General features: G+C 30.4%; 1 protein-coding gene across 1 annotated transcript in view; it reads right to left on the bottom strand.

Moving 5' to 3' along the window:
• Positions 1-3,539: 3,539 nt before the first annotated feature.
• LOC137643650 (uncharacterized) overlaps positions 3,540-17,500 on the bottom strand; it is a 25,745-nt gene continuing 11,784 nt past the window's right edge. The window contains exon 3 of the mRNA XM_068376367.1: positions 3,540-3,895. Coding sequence (XP_068232468.1) covers positions 3,540-3,895 — 356 coding nt within the window. The remainder of the gene's footprint in view (positions 3,896-17,500) is intronic.

Here is a 17,500-nt window from a genome sequence, read left to right as displayed (position 1 = left end):
CTGGTCACTTTGGAGGACTCCACTGTGGATTCTCTGGATTTGGTGCCCATCGTGGAGGTAGCTTTGATGGTGGCTATGGAAGCTTCAGTGGAAAAACGATCCCTTTAGCTCAACCCAAACCCTAAACTGAGCCTGGATTCTATTACGGCAGATTCTGTGAAGGTTTCGTTGGACACTTTAGTGAGGGTCATTTCGGAGGAGGCCGATTTTATGGTTGAGAGAGAAGAAATGGTGGTTTTCTAGCTTTTTTCCTAAGGTAAATGGCTTCAATGCATTATTGGTGTAAATTATACTGTTTACTGCCAATACAATTTTGTAAGCGGATAAAAATACTTTACATGAAACGTTGTTAAGTAATATGTACATGTAACTCAAAGCTGTAATGGTTTTGCTTATTTCTTTTCACTCGCTCTCCCCTGCACTCCTATAGACTAACTTGCATATCATGGTTTTTCATGCTTGAATTTGTGTGACGTTCTTACTCGCACATTGCTGAAAAATAAACTCGATGATTGCTTAATAAAGTTTAGTTGCACTCACCTCGCCTCTCAGTTATCACCTTACTAGCTCCTCCGCACATCGACCTCCCAATGTTTTTAATTCTGGCCACCTTCTTTTCCTATTTCCAGACTCTCTCTCTCTCTCTCTCTCTCTCTCTCTCTCTCTCTCTCTCTCTCTCTCTCTCTCTCTCTCTCACACATACGTACATATTCAAACACACATAATAAACCGTAACAGACCGATAGCCCCCCCCCCCCCCTCACTCTGAACTCAGCAAGGCTATAAAACCCTTTAGATAAATCAGATAAAATACAGATCATCTGGCAAAAAAGTCGAAGGATTCCAGTCAAAAGGACACCGCACTCGTTGAGCGTCCTTGCTCCATCAGTTCCTACGCCTTAACGGCCAAACGTGAACAGAGCAATCACTTACAAACTCTCTTATTTATTGGTCACGATTGCAAGGCTGAGTCATATTCCACATCAAAAAGAAGGTTGGCTGTCATAATATATCTGTTCAGGAAAATATTTTCTTTTGAAATGAACTACCTTCAAGTTATGGTTGTGTTTATTTACTCCTATCTATCGTTCTTTCTCTCATTCTATTTATCTATTTCTCTATCGATCTGTCTATTTATCTATATAGACATATATATATACTGTATATATATATATATATATATATATATATATATATATATGTATTTATATATATATACAGTATATATGCATATATATATACTGTATATATATATATATATATATATATATATGTGTGTGTGTGTGTGTATATATATATATCTATATATACATATATATACATATAGATATATATAGTATATATATACACACACATACATATATATATATATATATATATATATATATATATATATATATATATATATATATATATATATACAGTATATATATATATATATATATATATATATATATATTATTTATATTTATATATATGCCTATATATACATATATACACACACATATATATATATATATATATATATATATATATATATAAATATATATATATATATATATATATATATATATATATATATATATATATATATATATATATATGCGTGAGTCTGTGTATATATATGTATGTATATATATATATATATATATATATATATATATATATATATATATACATATGTATATATATAAATAGATATATATATATATATATATATAAGAGAGAGAGAGAGAGAGAGAGAGAGAGAGAGAGAGAGAGAGAGAGAGAGAGAGAGAGAGAGAGAGACCTAGCCGATACCAGCACTCAAAGTATTCCGAAGTGATCACTTCTAAGAGTGATAAGGAGGAGACATATGAAGTATATGAGACATGTCATAAGAATAGATGAGATCAAACCTTTGTGCCTTACGGGAAAGATAGAGAGGTGAGGAGCAAGAAGTCGGCAATGGAAAACGTTTCTGGACAGGATTGAGACAAAATACCTCAGCAATGAGTGGCTAGAGTAGATAAATCAAATAATCTTCCAGAAATACCAATGTTACAGATTAATCATCATGAAATATCTCGAAAACTGAGTTTTAGATTACGAAAAATTTTCTATCCGGAAAAATACTTTTCAGCAAAGGATACATTTGTTAAATGATAATTTTTCATCACAGGATTCTTGAATGTATTAGTTTCATAATAGGTTTGCTGGTGCCCTAATGAGTTTCATACTAAGAGTGGTCATTCAGGTTGCATATTAACATACTTTTATCAGCTCACAAAATTGTATTGGAAGTGAACAATATAACTGGCACTAAGAAGCCTTTCAATCTATATTTATCATTAGCGAGGTCCTTTTTCTATGTCCATGAACGTCTAGATTCACCTGTTTCTTGATTCATCTTTGTTTGTTATCTAATTTCTGTTTTATCTACAGTTTTCAAAAGTCTTTACTGTGAATCGTGGTTGGCGAATTGAGATCACAACATTAATAATTTCTGTCAACTTTCAATAGTTACTCAAAGACATCAACAATTTGTGGTAACTTTCAACTTCATGATAACTTAATAATGACAGATTTCCCAAAATATGATTATGCCAATTAGTATCCCTACTTTAATTATTGTGAGGTTTGATTTCGTAATGCAAAGAAAGTTTTGGAATAGCACTTTATTACTTTTTTGTACTTCTTTTTCCTCATATTATCCAAAATTAGACACTGAATAACTTTAGGACATTTTTATAGGGGTAAAAAACTCATGACTATACCAGGACAGAAGAACAAAAAAGCCAAGGTACCACGTACGTCACTGCACTAGAATCGAACCCTTTCAAAGTAGGAGGAAAAAATTACTTTCATGAAAAAAAAACCCTCTATACATGCAAGAATTCAGTAACGATGTAAACATTTAAGGTTTGAATAATATTCATGAAGAAGTAACAGTTGTCATTGTTCCTTTCTTTTGTGAAAATGGGAGCATATTTTAAATAGTCTTCATCATTTTATGTTGAAGAAACAAATGAATGAATGTGAAAATTCGAATAAAATCATATTTCTGTATTCGCATATCACTTGTTTATCCATATAAAATCCAGTTAAACTTAAAAAAAAGCCCTCGAATATTCTATTAATTTTATTGCATATTTTAGGAAACAAAATTCATTCTTTTTTACTCCTGTAGAGATGATGAAATTAAGAATTAATAATCTAACATAACTTTTGATTATTTCGTGACTACCTAATGAAGAATGTAAGTAAAGGGCAGTCACTTTGAATTACCGTTGGAATATTGAGAAAAAAGAACTGATTTACTTTAATGCTCTCAATTGAAAATAGATGATGAATTTCATTTTGCAATTATTCTTTGAATGGTGAGACTATAGTACGAAAATTCATTATTCTTATTTTTTAATAATTATACAGTAAGATTTTTAATGGATACATGATTCATATTGCTAAGTTTGGTCAATAAAAGAGAAATGTATATTTTGAGAATACTCTCATTTATTTACTTTCAGGAAGAAAACTAGAAAAGCTTCATCTCTTTTCTCTTAACCATAAAATCTGCCTCCTCCAAAATGACCTCCTCCAAAGCCCCTGTGTCCTCCGAAACCTCCAAATCCACCAAAGCTACCTCCATGATGGCCACCAAATCCAGAGAATCCACGGTGGACTCCTCCAAAGTGACCAGGATCTGCTTCAGGTTCTGGGTTGGCAAGAGCCTCAGGGTTGGCTTCAGGTTCAGCCACAGGGCTCCTCTTTCCACGGTATCCTCCATACCCACCACCAAATCCATGTCCAAATCCACGTCCACCGAAATGACCACCAAATCCACCGAAATGGCCACCAAAACCACGGTGGAGTCCACCTCCAAAGTGACCTGGTTCCGGATCAGCTACAGGATCAGCTGCAACCATCCCAAGAAGGACCACAGCAAAGGTGGCAAGAATCATCTGAAAAAAAAATAATGAGAAATTACATTATAATTACAAGTAAAAAGGCAAATGTAATAAAGATGAAAAAAAGTATGATAATATAAATGGTTTATATTTTCAGTCTCTAACAATGAGGCATTTATCTAAAAACAAAACACCATTCAAATAAGCATTTGAACTATTTTTGAGCAATCTGATACTTATTTTTGGATTCATTTTGAATAGAAAATAAACTCCTAGAAGAAGATCACAGAATACATAATGTACAAAATCAAAGATCCAATAAGAATATGTATTACTAATTGTAATTCTGCGATCCAGATGAAACTTAAAATGGTGCTCAAAATGTGACTACAGAAAATATATTTAACAACCTGCACATTATACAATATATTTTACAAATATTCAAATAATAAGAAAATGTTGAATTACATTTATATTCTTTGTTGAAGATCTAGTTGAACATTGTTTCGTCGGTATAAATCAACATTGGGTTTTGATAAATTTCCTTTTTTAACAAATCTTTGTAATATTATATCGCATTATTTGGAGAGAAGTATTAATAAACTTAATGCACTTAACGTAAATGTAGAAAAGATATAGAAAATGTGTGTTTCCTTACCTTAGACATCATGGTGGGTTGCTCAGAGCCAACTGTGGTGAGAAGGACTCAAGGATCTCTTTATATACTGACTGAGGGAAGGCAAATGTCCTTCGCACAGCTAAGCAGCAAAAACCTTAAGAATAATGACTCTCTATTTTTATGCATTTACCTATTCGTAGTTTTTACATTCTTGTATTTTTTTTTCATTATTGTATTTTTTATTTCTTTTTTTGAGCAAGCACCCACTGACATTAAAAAAAAAAACAGTTTCCCGTTGGACTCTCCACTTCTTGGTTCGGAGTTTTTTTTTTAAATGATAGAGACTACCCATTTAAAAATTATTTCAATTATAGTTTTTTATTCATTACTTTAATCTTTCGGACTATATTTCGTCCATAATCATGCTTGACTAAAACTTTAAAACATATTTTACACAAATAATAGGACTGTCCAGAAATATAATAAGATTGTCAGGTTTACCAAGCCAAATTTTTTTTGGCTAGAGTCGAGATTGAAAAAGATTAACTGCCTATATAAGCAAGTTGGTGTTTAACACAATTCTAGGAACAATATACAGCACGTATGCAAATCCTAAAAAGAGCAATCACAGATTTCTGACCTCCGCCAAAGGATATTGAAGTCATCCATGTCTTATGACCTATCTGTGGTGAAAATTTCGACAAAATCCACCAATTTGTTTTGACATCATCTTTGAAGTGACGAAAAATGCCAATCAAAATCTAGAATCCAGTTCCAAATTCAGATCCAGATCATCTACAAAACTTACTGGGATCGTCCATGACCTAAAATCTATATGTGGTGAAAATTTCGTCAAAACCCGTCGAGTAGTTTTGACGTTTATCTTTAAACCACTGAAAAATGCAAATCCGAATCAAGAATACAGATCCAGTTCTGGATCATCTCCAAAACTTAATGGGGCCGTCCATGACTTAAGATCTAAATGTGGTAAAAATTTTGTCAAATCCGTCGAGTAATTTTGACGCAATCCTGTCCACAGACAAACAAAAAATCTTCTTCAAAATTTCATGGGGTTGCCAATGACATAAGGTCTATCTTCGGTGGAAATTTTAGAAAAATACTTTTGACGTAATCCTGTCCACAGACAAATGTCCACAGACAATATCCATAGACACAGACAAATAAATAAACCGTTTCGATCGCAATACCTCCTTGACGGAGATGAAAATCACCAAATGTTCAAACATAATTGTCAGAATTTGAAAATATACATATCTATTGTCAAAATAAAATATTTAGCAAAAATGGGATATTAGAAGTAAAAATAATAAAATACATATTTATCATTTTTAAAAATAAGTACAAACAAAAAAGGGGCATAAAATTCAACATTTTAAAATTTTAAAAATTCTATCGCAACCTTCTTCCTGATATTTTAAAGAAGACTTTATATCTTTAGTATGAATAGCTTCGGTCATTCTTAGATACCCGACCAAACTATCTGTGTGCGCTACCTTTACCTGCTCTGTAAGATGTTTTTTTTTTTTTTTTTTTTTTTTTTAGTGTATATTCATCTGTGATGTTTTTTATTGATGCAGTCTGCGTATGCATTCGGAATCTCTCTACGATAGCACAAGTGGTGTACTAAGTATATTTGGAATAATTACATTCTTCCCGGTTGCAATAATAAGATTACACACTGGAGTTTATTTTCAAATGGCATTTAACCTTGATCTCTCGTTAGTCAGTATCCTGAAGGCTATTTACTGTAAGGATGGAAAAATACGAGAACTGAGCTAAGTATAGAAAATTAGTTGACTGACTGACTTCTGAATTAATGGACTAAATGACCCCGGGAACTTACCTTTTTCTTCTCTGTAGTTTAGTTGTACCTTTTTTACCGCAAAAAGTCACGTTAAACGCTGTATATCCTTAGTATAATTTTCGGAATATTTCAAGTGCTAATAATGACAATGTACATGCATACACACACACACACACACACATATATATATATATATATATATATATATATGTATATATATGTACATATATATATATATATATATATATATATATATATATATATATATATATATATATATATATATATATATATATATGTATATATATGTACATATATATATATATATATATATATATATATATATATATATATATATATATACATATATATACTTGTATGTATATATATGTATATATATATATATATATATATATATATATATGTATATATATATATATACATATATATATAAATATATATATATATATATATATATATATATATATATATATATATATATATATTTTATATATGTGTATATGTATATATAAAGATATATATATATATATATATATATATATATATATATATATATATATATATATATATATATATATATAGCTATACATATCTATATATATATATATATATATATATATATATATATATATATATATATATATATACATATATATATGTATATATATGTATATATATATATATATATATATATATATATATATATATATATATATATATATATATATATATGGATAAATATCAACACAACATCGTGTTCAAATAGAAATAAATTTCTACCTCATACTTGGGATCGAACGCTGGCCCCTTCTAATGAAAGGCCAGGTTGATACCAACCATACCACGAGAGGCCATAAAAGAAGTCGGAACCTAACTGGTAATCAGCTGTTCAGGATTTACCTGGCGAGACATCAGTCTCTTACCAGCGAGTTTTCCCCGACTTCCCGGCCCAGCACGTGACACAATTGATAGTAATTCATTCAATTACCCCTAATGAGTCAACATGGATAATTATCAACACAACATCGTGTTCAAATAGAAATAAATTTCTACCTCATACTTGGGATCGAACGCTGACCCCTTCTAATGAAAGGCCAGGTCGATACCAACCATACTATGGCAGGCCATAAAAGAAGTCGGAACCTAAATACTAATCAGCTGTTCAGGATTTACCTGGCGAGACATCAGTCTCTTACCAGTCTTATCAGTCTCTTTCCCCGACTTCCCAATAGATTTGAGAAAAATATTGTGAGTGAAATGGCAGGACAGGATTAGAAATGAAACTATAGAAGTGATTACTCGAGTGCCATATGTGGATAAAATCATGGTAAAGGGTAGATGGAGAGGTTTTGGTCATGCTCTTCGCACCTCCCAAGATAAATTAGTTCACCAAACTTTTAGCTGGACTGCACAAGGCACTAAAAGAGTTAGATATGTCGACGTCAGTGTATAATTCACTCATCTAAATCATTTCCAGGATTTGCATGGAAATTCTCTGGTGGCTTGCTGGAAGATTTACTGTTATTTTCCAGCTATTTATCTAAAATTCTAACAAAAAAGATTAATACTAAAAGTCACTAATTTAGAAAACATTTTACAGAACAGTAATGTATATAAATCATATAAGAATTTAGAAAAAAAAGTAAAGTTCTATTATTTTAGCGAACATCTTGGTAGACAAAAAAGACTGCTTTAATTTTCTCAACTATAATAAAATTCTAGCAAAGTCTGCGCACAAGACAGTGTGAGTTATTTGTTTGCTTATCATTTTGATAAATTACGCTCATTTTATTTCATCTGTTTTGGATTTTACCCTTACTTCCAAAATTGTATTCATTAGACTGTTGGTCTTTTCTGAAAGTTTTCCTTAATCTTGATAAGACAGATTTCCACCGGTCTCTTGTACTGATTACGATAAGCATTTTGTTGAATTACTGTTCATTTCTTCTTTACTTGCTTCCATTTTATCATATAGCTTGCAGTACCTATTTTGTATCGCTAAACTAAACTCGTCAGATTTTTCTCTTATTACATGAGAGTTTTTTTTTCTATTAATTCATCTCTTTCTTTCCTTAAATCTAAAAAAAAATTTGCTTTTAACTATTCTATGGTCCCTCAACTCTAACTTCTTTATAACTGTTACATCTTTAACTAAATTCAATGACCTCAAAGTTGTAAAAGCATAATACATGCAGTAACTAATGAAGCAAGGACACAACGTGTATGATATCCTTGGACTGAAATCCTTCTACTATTTTGTCAGAAGATCTATTTTTGATCTGATGTGGCTATGCGGTGTTGCAGTCTTGCTGTTGCTGAGTTCAAAGGGAGAGCAAGGTTATTAGTCATTTAGAGAGAGAGAGAGAGAGAGAGAGAGAGAGAGAGAGAGAGAGAGAGAGAGAGAGAGAGGACGTAGAAGAGGAAACAAAAATAAAGGCAATGAAAGTAAGCACTATCAAAAAAATAATTAATGGTCAACAAAATAGTCATTAATATATATATATATATATATATATATATATATATATATATATATATATATATATATATATATATATATATACATATATATATATATATATATATATATGTGTGTGTGTGTGTGTGTGTGTGTGTGTGTGTCTGCACATTTGTGAGTGTGCATATATATATAAATTCATAACTAAATAAATCAAGTGTCTCAAACCTCCACTAACAAGTAAGATAACGATTATTGCCTTAGGATTGATTTGCATTTTTCATTAGACAAAAATATTAATTGTGACGAATTTCAAGACGATTATCCAACATCTTGAGATATCAATGCCAAATTAATCAGGCAGAAAATCATGAAACAAAGAAAATGTCAAGATATTATCATGGCTGATCTACAGTTTTTATGATTACTAAAAATATATATATGATATAGGCTATAAACTATAACACCTGAAATATAACCTGACTTTGACTGTCTGTCAGAATTCCCACACTTTAGGCTAATTTTAATCTCTATTTCAGTATTAATATCCACACGCTTTCCTGACTGACTTCTTTTTGGTAATTTTCCTTCATTCATTCCCGGATATTTTGTCTTTCATTTAGTCTTTGTTATTTTTTATGAAAAGTTATAGAAAATGGACGAAAAACTCCGTAAAATATTTTTTGGTTATGAGATTGGCCAAACAATTCGTAATGCCTTCATAAATGTTATTGGTGTTCAAATGCTAAAGATTTAGTAAATCCTAAGTTTCTTTGTTTCGTTCCGTTAAGTAACTTTACTTTTCTGATTTCATTTTTCATTTTTATAAGCATTCGATATTTTATTTCCAATTCGGTTTTCTCTTAATCTATATTTTCAAGTTCTTGCAGCTACAGATGTCAAATAGAAATCTAAGAAAAAGGAAAAGGGGGATGGGAGCTTTATTAGTCTATGCCCTTTGCTCCAAAAGTACTAAGGAAAAAAAGTATCAAAAGATAAACATGTGATTAACATAAACAGCCACATTTACTGCAGTGTTTTTAGTATCTCTTTTTCATACATTTCTTAATTATGATTTTTAGTATGACTTAAAAGACGATTATAAAAACATTCAGAAGGACTTCAGAAGGATTCGCTTTCAATGGCGCTCTCTTTTCGGGTGTAGTACATTTAGCTTGCTTATAGTATATTGCTTAATGGGCTTATCCTTCTCTATGTTTTCCTAGATGCGCAAGAAACTGGGTTCACCGTCAGAGTAATTCTTTTCCCCTAACATTTAATCTAGATGTGGGATCGCGTAGAATTTTTTCTTTCCGAAATAATTGTGGCCTTGAACAAAACCCAGCCCTAGTACTTATGTTTATTCCAACGGATCGTTTATTTTTGTACCAGAAGTTCATGGGTAACTGCAAATTTACGGCTATTATTACATCAGTAATGATAGTAAAGGCGATGTGGAATCCAGGCTCAGAACAGACCGTCCACAATCATGAAAACATAGGCGGTAATGTTAGTTGCGAGTCGGTTGGTGTTGTGTTCTGGAGCAGAACAGTCCTGACGTAGTTGGGCGGTAGTTGAACGGTTTTAGTTCTGTAAGAGAAACTCTACAGTATACACCAGAAAGGGATGTGTGCCTCAGATTATGATCTCTTGGATGGTGGCTTTTTTTAACCTTATAACTGTACTTAGGACAAAATATATAATTTATTTATTAAGCATATACGTCTCTTTTCGAAGCATTTAATATACATATAGAAAAAATCCTTTGATTTTCTTCAGTTTTAATAGGTGACCACATCCAGAGATCTAATTTCAAACTTTCCTAAACGAACTATTTTTCTCACGATTTATCATCCTTTCTAATCCTTGTGCCAGAAGCTTTCCCTGTTATTTATTTATTTAGGGTCTTCATCAGATAACCTTGGAAAGAAGACACAGTTTGATTTTATTTATGCCAAGGCAACCTTCTTATCCTTATATCTTGAACTCCCTAAGATTTACTTGTGGTATTTTTAATATAATGGAAATGCAATCTTACCAGTTACTTTTTGAATCAACAAATCCCAAGTAGCAATGGCTCTCGTTTAGTTTTTTCGTTTTTTTGGGGTGGGGTGGGGGTGGGGGTGGGGTTGGTGGGGGGAGGGACGATTGGGTGTGAGGCGATGGAAATGTTTTGTGTGAATATAAGAAAACTGCTAAACAAGTATAATTCTAGATGTTTCCTGCTCCTCCTAAACAACGTTTATCGTTCATTTTCCTATGCTATCACTTCAAAGATTGTGTCCCAGGTCAATTGGGTTTGATGGAGTTTTGCTACGAGATTCTGAACACACTTACTCGATCGGTCTAGGACTCTAGGTCATTGTTTTCCTTTCTTCCTCATATTTATAGAATGCTTAATCAATTATATCTAATTCTGTTGTAATTCATTAGAATGTATTCTTACAATTAAAGAAGTAAAACTAGACAATTTAATTACCTCTGCATAATCATCTGATCTTTGCACTGTTTTCCTAATGGATAACTTTAATAGCTTTTTCTGTAATGTTCTCAGCAAATGCAGTTGTCTCAGCAGTGGCAATACCGGAGGAATATTTAAAATGTGACAATTTTCACAACATGAATTAATCATGTCACGTAATGCTAAACTGAGACAGAAGGTCGCTGAAATACAGAAGAAGAAGAAGAAGAAGAAGAAGAAGAAGAAGAAGAAGAAGAAGAAGAAGAATAAGGAGAAGAAGAAGAAGAATTGCAAGATGCATCGAACAACGAAGATCGTAACCAAAACTGTCAATTCATCTTAGAGATGTAGCGATACCGGCTGTCAGACCTTTAGACCGAAATAAATATTATAAATCTTTTAAAAATCTAAAGAGCTAACAATGATCACTCGTATCTAGATTACTCACACAGATACACACACACACACACATATATATATACATATATATATATATATATATATATATATATATATATATATATATATATATATATATATATACATATATATATACCTGTATATATATATATATATATATATATATATATATATATATATATATATATATATATATATATATATATATGTGTGTATATATATGTGTGTATGTATATGTATGTATGTATGTATATATGTATGTATATATATATATATATATATATATATATATATATATATATATGTATATATATATATATATATATATATATATATTTATATATGTATATATATACATATATATATATATATATATATATATATATATATATATATATATATATATATGTATATATATATACCTGTTTATATATATGTATGTATATATATAAATGAATATATATATATACATACATATATATATATATATATATATATATATATATAAGTATATATATATATGTATGTATATATGTATATATATATATATATATATATATATATATATATATATATATATATATATATATAGCTATAAGTTTAAATTTTCCGTAATTCGTAACAGAGACACATGTTACTTATCCACATATGTTAATCTATAGATATATATATATATATATATATATATATATATATATATATATATATATATATATATATATATATATATATATATATAAGTAGAAATATAAAGTTAATCTTTTTGATATAACTATTCCGTGCCTAATCAAATTATTTTCTAAGTGCTCGTAAAAGGAAATAATTTAAAAAATTATAATTTTTCAGCAAAAATAAAACAGATCTATACATAAAGACATTTTTGTCAGGCTTCAAAACATCATAAACTATATCAATATTTTATGATGTTACGCATTGCCAACAAAATGTAAAGTAATATCGCCCTTATATGTGTGTGAAATAGTTTTCCTTTTCTTTTATGTAATACTGCATTTCTTTTCATCCATATTTTTTTTTTTTTTTTTTTTTTTTTTTTTTTTTTTACAAAAGTAAATGAGAAGTGGTGTAAGTAACAGCCTTTAAAAGTTGGACTTCGTTCATTTTTGGTTAAGAAACTACAGTCATAAATAAAAAATAAAAAATTGTTCGTATGTAAAAAGTTTACCTTCCCAGCGGTGGTTTTATGGGACACCAATGGCTCTGGACCTTGGCCTCAAGTTCTCCTTGCTTGAACGCAAAGAGAATAAATTCGAATAAGGGTAAAAGAAAACAACAGATAGAATTTCACAATTTTACTTTGCACGTTGATGAACAGAAAAAAATTCTCTTTTTGTGACGTAATTCCGATGAATATTGTCATGCAAGATTAGCAACAAGCGTTTTTATTTCACCGACGCCAATTCTTCTTACTATCTTTGGTACAAAGGTTACGTTCTATGGTACAAAGGTCGATTTGTTAGTTTTCGATGCTGACACGACGTCCTGATCTCGGCTTCGCTGCACAACACTTCTTTGCTCAAGGTCGGAGGTGGATTCGTATGTCAAAAACAGATTCTATATTTTGTTGCAGAATTTGATTATGTTGTATTCGGTAATGAAATACTCGATACGAAAGATTATGGATTCCTCCAAGAACAAAAGCTTGGCTTGGATATATATGTGATTATCTAAGAAAAATCTTAGATTTACTGAAGGAAATTAAACTTTTCCTCAAATAAATCTCAAGTTTGTTATAAAGAACAAATAAGGCTCAACATTTGAAAGAAAAAGGAAAAAAAGAAAAATAACGTCAGCTACTAAAAACAAAGAAGACTTTCAAACAAATCTCCGAATTCTCAAATCATGAACATTTCATAAAATACTTCTTTTTCGTATCTTTATTTATAAATTGTCAGTTCTAAAAAACAAATGGTTTTAAAAGGCCATTGCAAAACATCTCTGGGAATTTTTATAGTTTTCTACAATAAATAAGTCAAGAAAGAGACCTTGTCAGGATGATGGCCTGAGACGAATATATTTTTGGATCATCTCTGGGTTCCAGGAAGTGACCGTTATAACTGCTACCTTTTTTTAATAGAAAATGTTGTCCCTGGACAGTTATCGCTGTTTAGCAAACCTTTCAAGGTCTTGCGGGTCGATCTCATCCCACAGTAATTATGAAATAATTTAAAATTATTGTTGTATCCCGTCCTGTTTTCTATTTATATAAGAAAATACTACTATCAATATGCAAAACTACTGACCATGTAAATAAAACCGTTCAACAAAGTAACTATTTATTATAATATATTTCATAAGTAACCTAAAAACATATATCTCCTGAAAGAAATTAGCAAGAATTTCGTATATTGCACAAACTAACAAAAAATATAAAATACGCAAAAAAATATTACAGCCAACCTCATGGATCCTAGATAAATCCTTATGGTAAGAGGTTAGGGACGATGACAACAGTGATAATGCCCTAGCAGGACAATGACCGAGAGGGTGACCATATATACAGGTGATCTGAGACCAAACCTCCTCTCCGCCAAAACTAGGAGCAAAAGAGGGAGGGCAAGGTAATGGCTGCTGATGAATCAGCAGGTAGACCTTTAGGCTTCCCAAACCCTCCAAAATTTGTTTACAAAGTTGGTGAGGTTACAAACACTACAAGAAACTATCAAGTTTGAGCGGGTCTTGAACTTGAGTCTGGCAGGATGCCAGTCAGGGACGTTTCCAAAAGGGCGCCACAAATGAGAAAGAAACTGTAAATGTGTTTGACAGATTTAAAAAAAAAAAATATTTTCTTATCATTAAATAAAACAGTTGAGGATGGTGGAGAAGGATTCGACAGGATTGGTAATAAGAAATTAGCTGACCTACTGTACAGTATGCTAATGACGCTGTCCTAATTAGTAGAACATCACGGGACTTGCAAAGCTTGGTTACGAGAATACAAGAAATATCACAGGACGTTGGGCTCTAAATAGATAGGAGGAAGACAGAAATAATGAGACCGGAATATGCAATAAATGATGAAATATCATTGGAAGGAGAAAAGATTAATTAGATGGAATCGTTTAATATCTTTAAACATTGGAATAAGAGTTTAATGAAAGATTGAAAAAGGCAAATCATACATTGGCTAGGTTAAGTAAAATTTGGAAATCAAATCACCTGAAATTGCATATAAAGATTGTGATATATATATATATATATATATATATATATATATATATATATATATATATATATATATATATAATATATATATATATATATATATATATATATATATATATATATATATATATATATATATATATTAATTTAGTAAGGTTGGTGGTACTAAATGGACAGGAGTCGTGGTAGGACAATGAAACAATATCCAACAGATGTGATAGATTTCAGAACAAAGCGCTCAGAAGAATATTGGGAGAGAAATGGAAAGACAGGACTAAAAATGAAACTATAGGAGTGATTACTCGAGTGCGATATGTGGATGAGATCATGGTAAGGGGTAGATGGAGATGGTTTGGTCATGCTCGTCGCACTCCCCAAGATAGATTAGCTCACCAAACGTTTAAAAGGGCTCTACAAGGCACTAGAAGAGTTAGAAGACCCAGGCGTATATGGCTGAAGACTATGAAGTGTGAAGTAGGAGATGATGAATGGAGAAGTATAGGTTTAAAAGCTCAAGATTGAGACAACTGGCAACATCTAACCGAGGCCCTTTGCGTCAATAGTCGTAAGATGAGATGATGATGATGAATTAAATCAGGAAGCAGTATTATTTTCTGGAATAAAGTCAAATTATCGGTCATTGGACTTATCAGTTAGTGCTATATAAAGCGTCTAGGGGGCCGATTTTCATCATGAAAATTATTTTTGATAAAAATCTTTGTGAATTTTATTACATATGATATTAGTGGATGCAAATCACCTAAATTTAGACCAATTCTATATGGAGTAAGAATACATAGATATATGCCAGCTTTTCTGTCGGGTATGCCAGTGAAGTGTGTCCAGACCACATTAACTTCTACGGCCAACTCAACCTCCTGAAGTGAAGGAAGGATATGTCGACATCAGTGTTTAATTTACTCATCTGAATCATTTCCAGGATTTGCATGGAAAGTCTCTGGTGGCTTGCTGGAAGATTTACTGTTATTTTTCAGCTATTTATCTAAAATTCTAACCAAAATGATTAATAATAAAAGCCACTAAGTTAGAAAACATTTTACAGAATAATAATGAATATAAATCATATAAAAATTTTGGAAAAAAAATAAAATTGTATTACTTCTACGATTATGTTTGCAAGAAACAAAAGTGTACTTCAATTTTCTCACCTATAATAAAATTCTAGCACAGTCTACGCACAAGACAGTGTGAGTTATTTGTTTGTTTATCATTTTGATAAATTCTGCTAATTTTATTTCATCTGTTATGGATTTTACCCTTACTACCAAAATTTTATTCATTAGACTGTTGGTCTTTTCTGAAAGTTTTCCTTAATCTTGATAAGACAGATTTCCACCGGTCTCTTGTACTGATTACGATAAGCATTTTGTTGAATTACTGTTCATTTCTTGTTTACTTGCTTCCATTTTATCATAGAGCTTGCAGTACCTATATTGTATCGCTAAACTAAACTCATCATATTTCTCTCTTATTACATGAGAGTTACCTTTTCTAGTTAATTTTCCTCTTTCTTTCCTTAAATTTAGACAAATTTTGCTCCTCACCATTTTATGTTTGCTCGACTTCAACTTCTTTATAATTGTTGCATCTTTAACTAGATTTACTTGTTCAGTGAGAACAAAATCTATTTCACCTTTCACTTTTAGTTTCTCCTTGTCAATTTCTTATGTATCTGAATATATATATATATATATATATATATATATATATATATATATATATATATATATATATATATATATATAGATATATATATATATATATATATATATATATATATATATATATATACATATATATATATATTATATATATATATATATATATATATATATATATATATATATATATATATATATATATACATACATATATATATATATATATATATATATATATATATATATATATATATATATATATATATATATATATATATATATAGCAAACAATATTTCAACTACCTCTTATTTGTAAAAGCCTAATACATGCAGTAACTGATGAAGCAAGGACACTCAACGTGTATGGTATCCTTGGACTGAAATCCTTCTACTATTTTGCCAGAAGATCTATTTTTGATCTGATGTATCTATACGGTGTTGCAGTCTTGCCGAGTTCAAAGGGAGATCGAGGTCATTAGTCATTTAAAGAGAGAGAGAGAGAGAGAGAGAGAGAGGAGAGAGAGAGAGAGAGAGAGAGAGAGAGAGAGAGAGAGAGAGAGATGTAGAAGAGGAAACAAAAATAAAGGCAATGTATGCAAGCACTATCAAAAGAATAATTAACAAATGATCAAAAAATAGTCATTGATATTGTAATAATTACAGAAGGTCATCGAACATAGTTTCCAGAACAACAGGTTTTGGATATAAAATTTGAGAATGTAAGTTGTTAATATGAGTTTCCTACTAATAGTTGTAAATTCACATGTTACATATCATTTCAAAAGGGTTTATGTGACTCATTTTTATCTGCTGACAAAATTGTATTGGCAGGGAACAATTTAATTGAGGTTAATGATAAGTTAAAGGGACATTTATCATTAATATAACTCTTCAAACTTTTATTGATGTTCACTAATGCATAAATTAATCTGTTTCTTTTTTCA

The sequence above is a fragment of the Palaemon carinicauda genome, chromosome 7, assembly GCF_036898095.1.
Source record: "Palaemon carinicauda isolate YSFRI2023 chromosome 7, ASM3689809v2, whole genome shotgun sequence".
Classification (NCBI taxonomy): Eukaryota; Metazoa; Arthropoda; class Malacostraca; order Decapoda; family Palaemonidae; genus Palaemon; species Palaemon carinicauda.
This window is presented reverse-complemented; position numbering and strand designations above follow the sequence as displayed.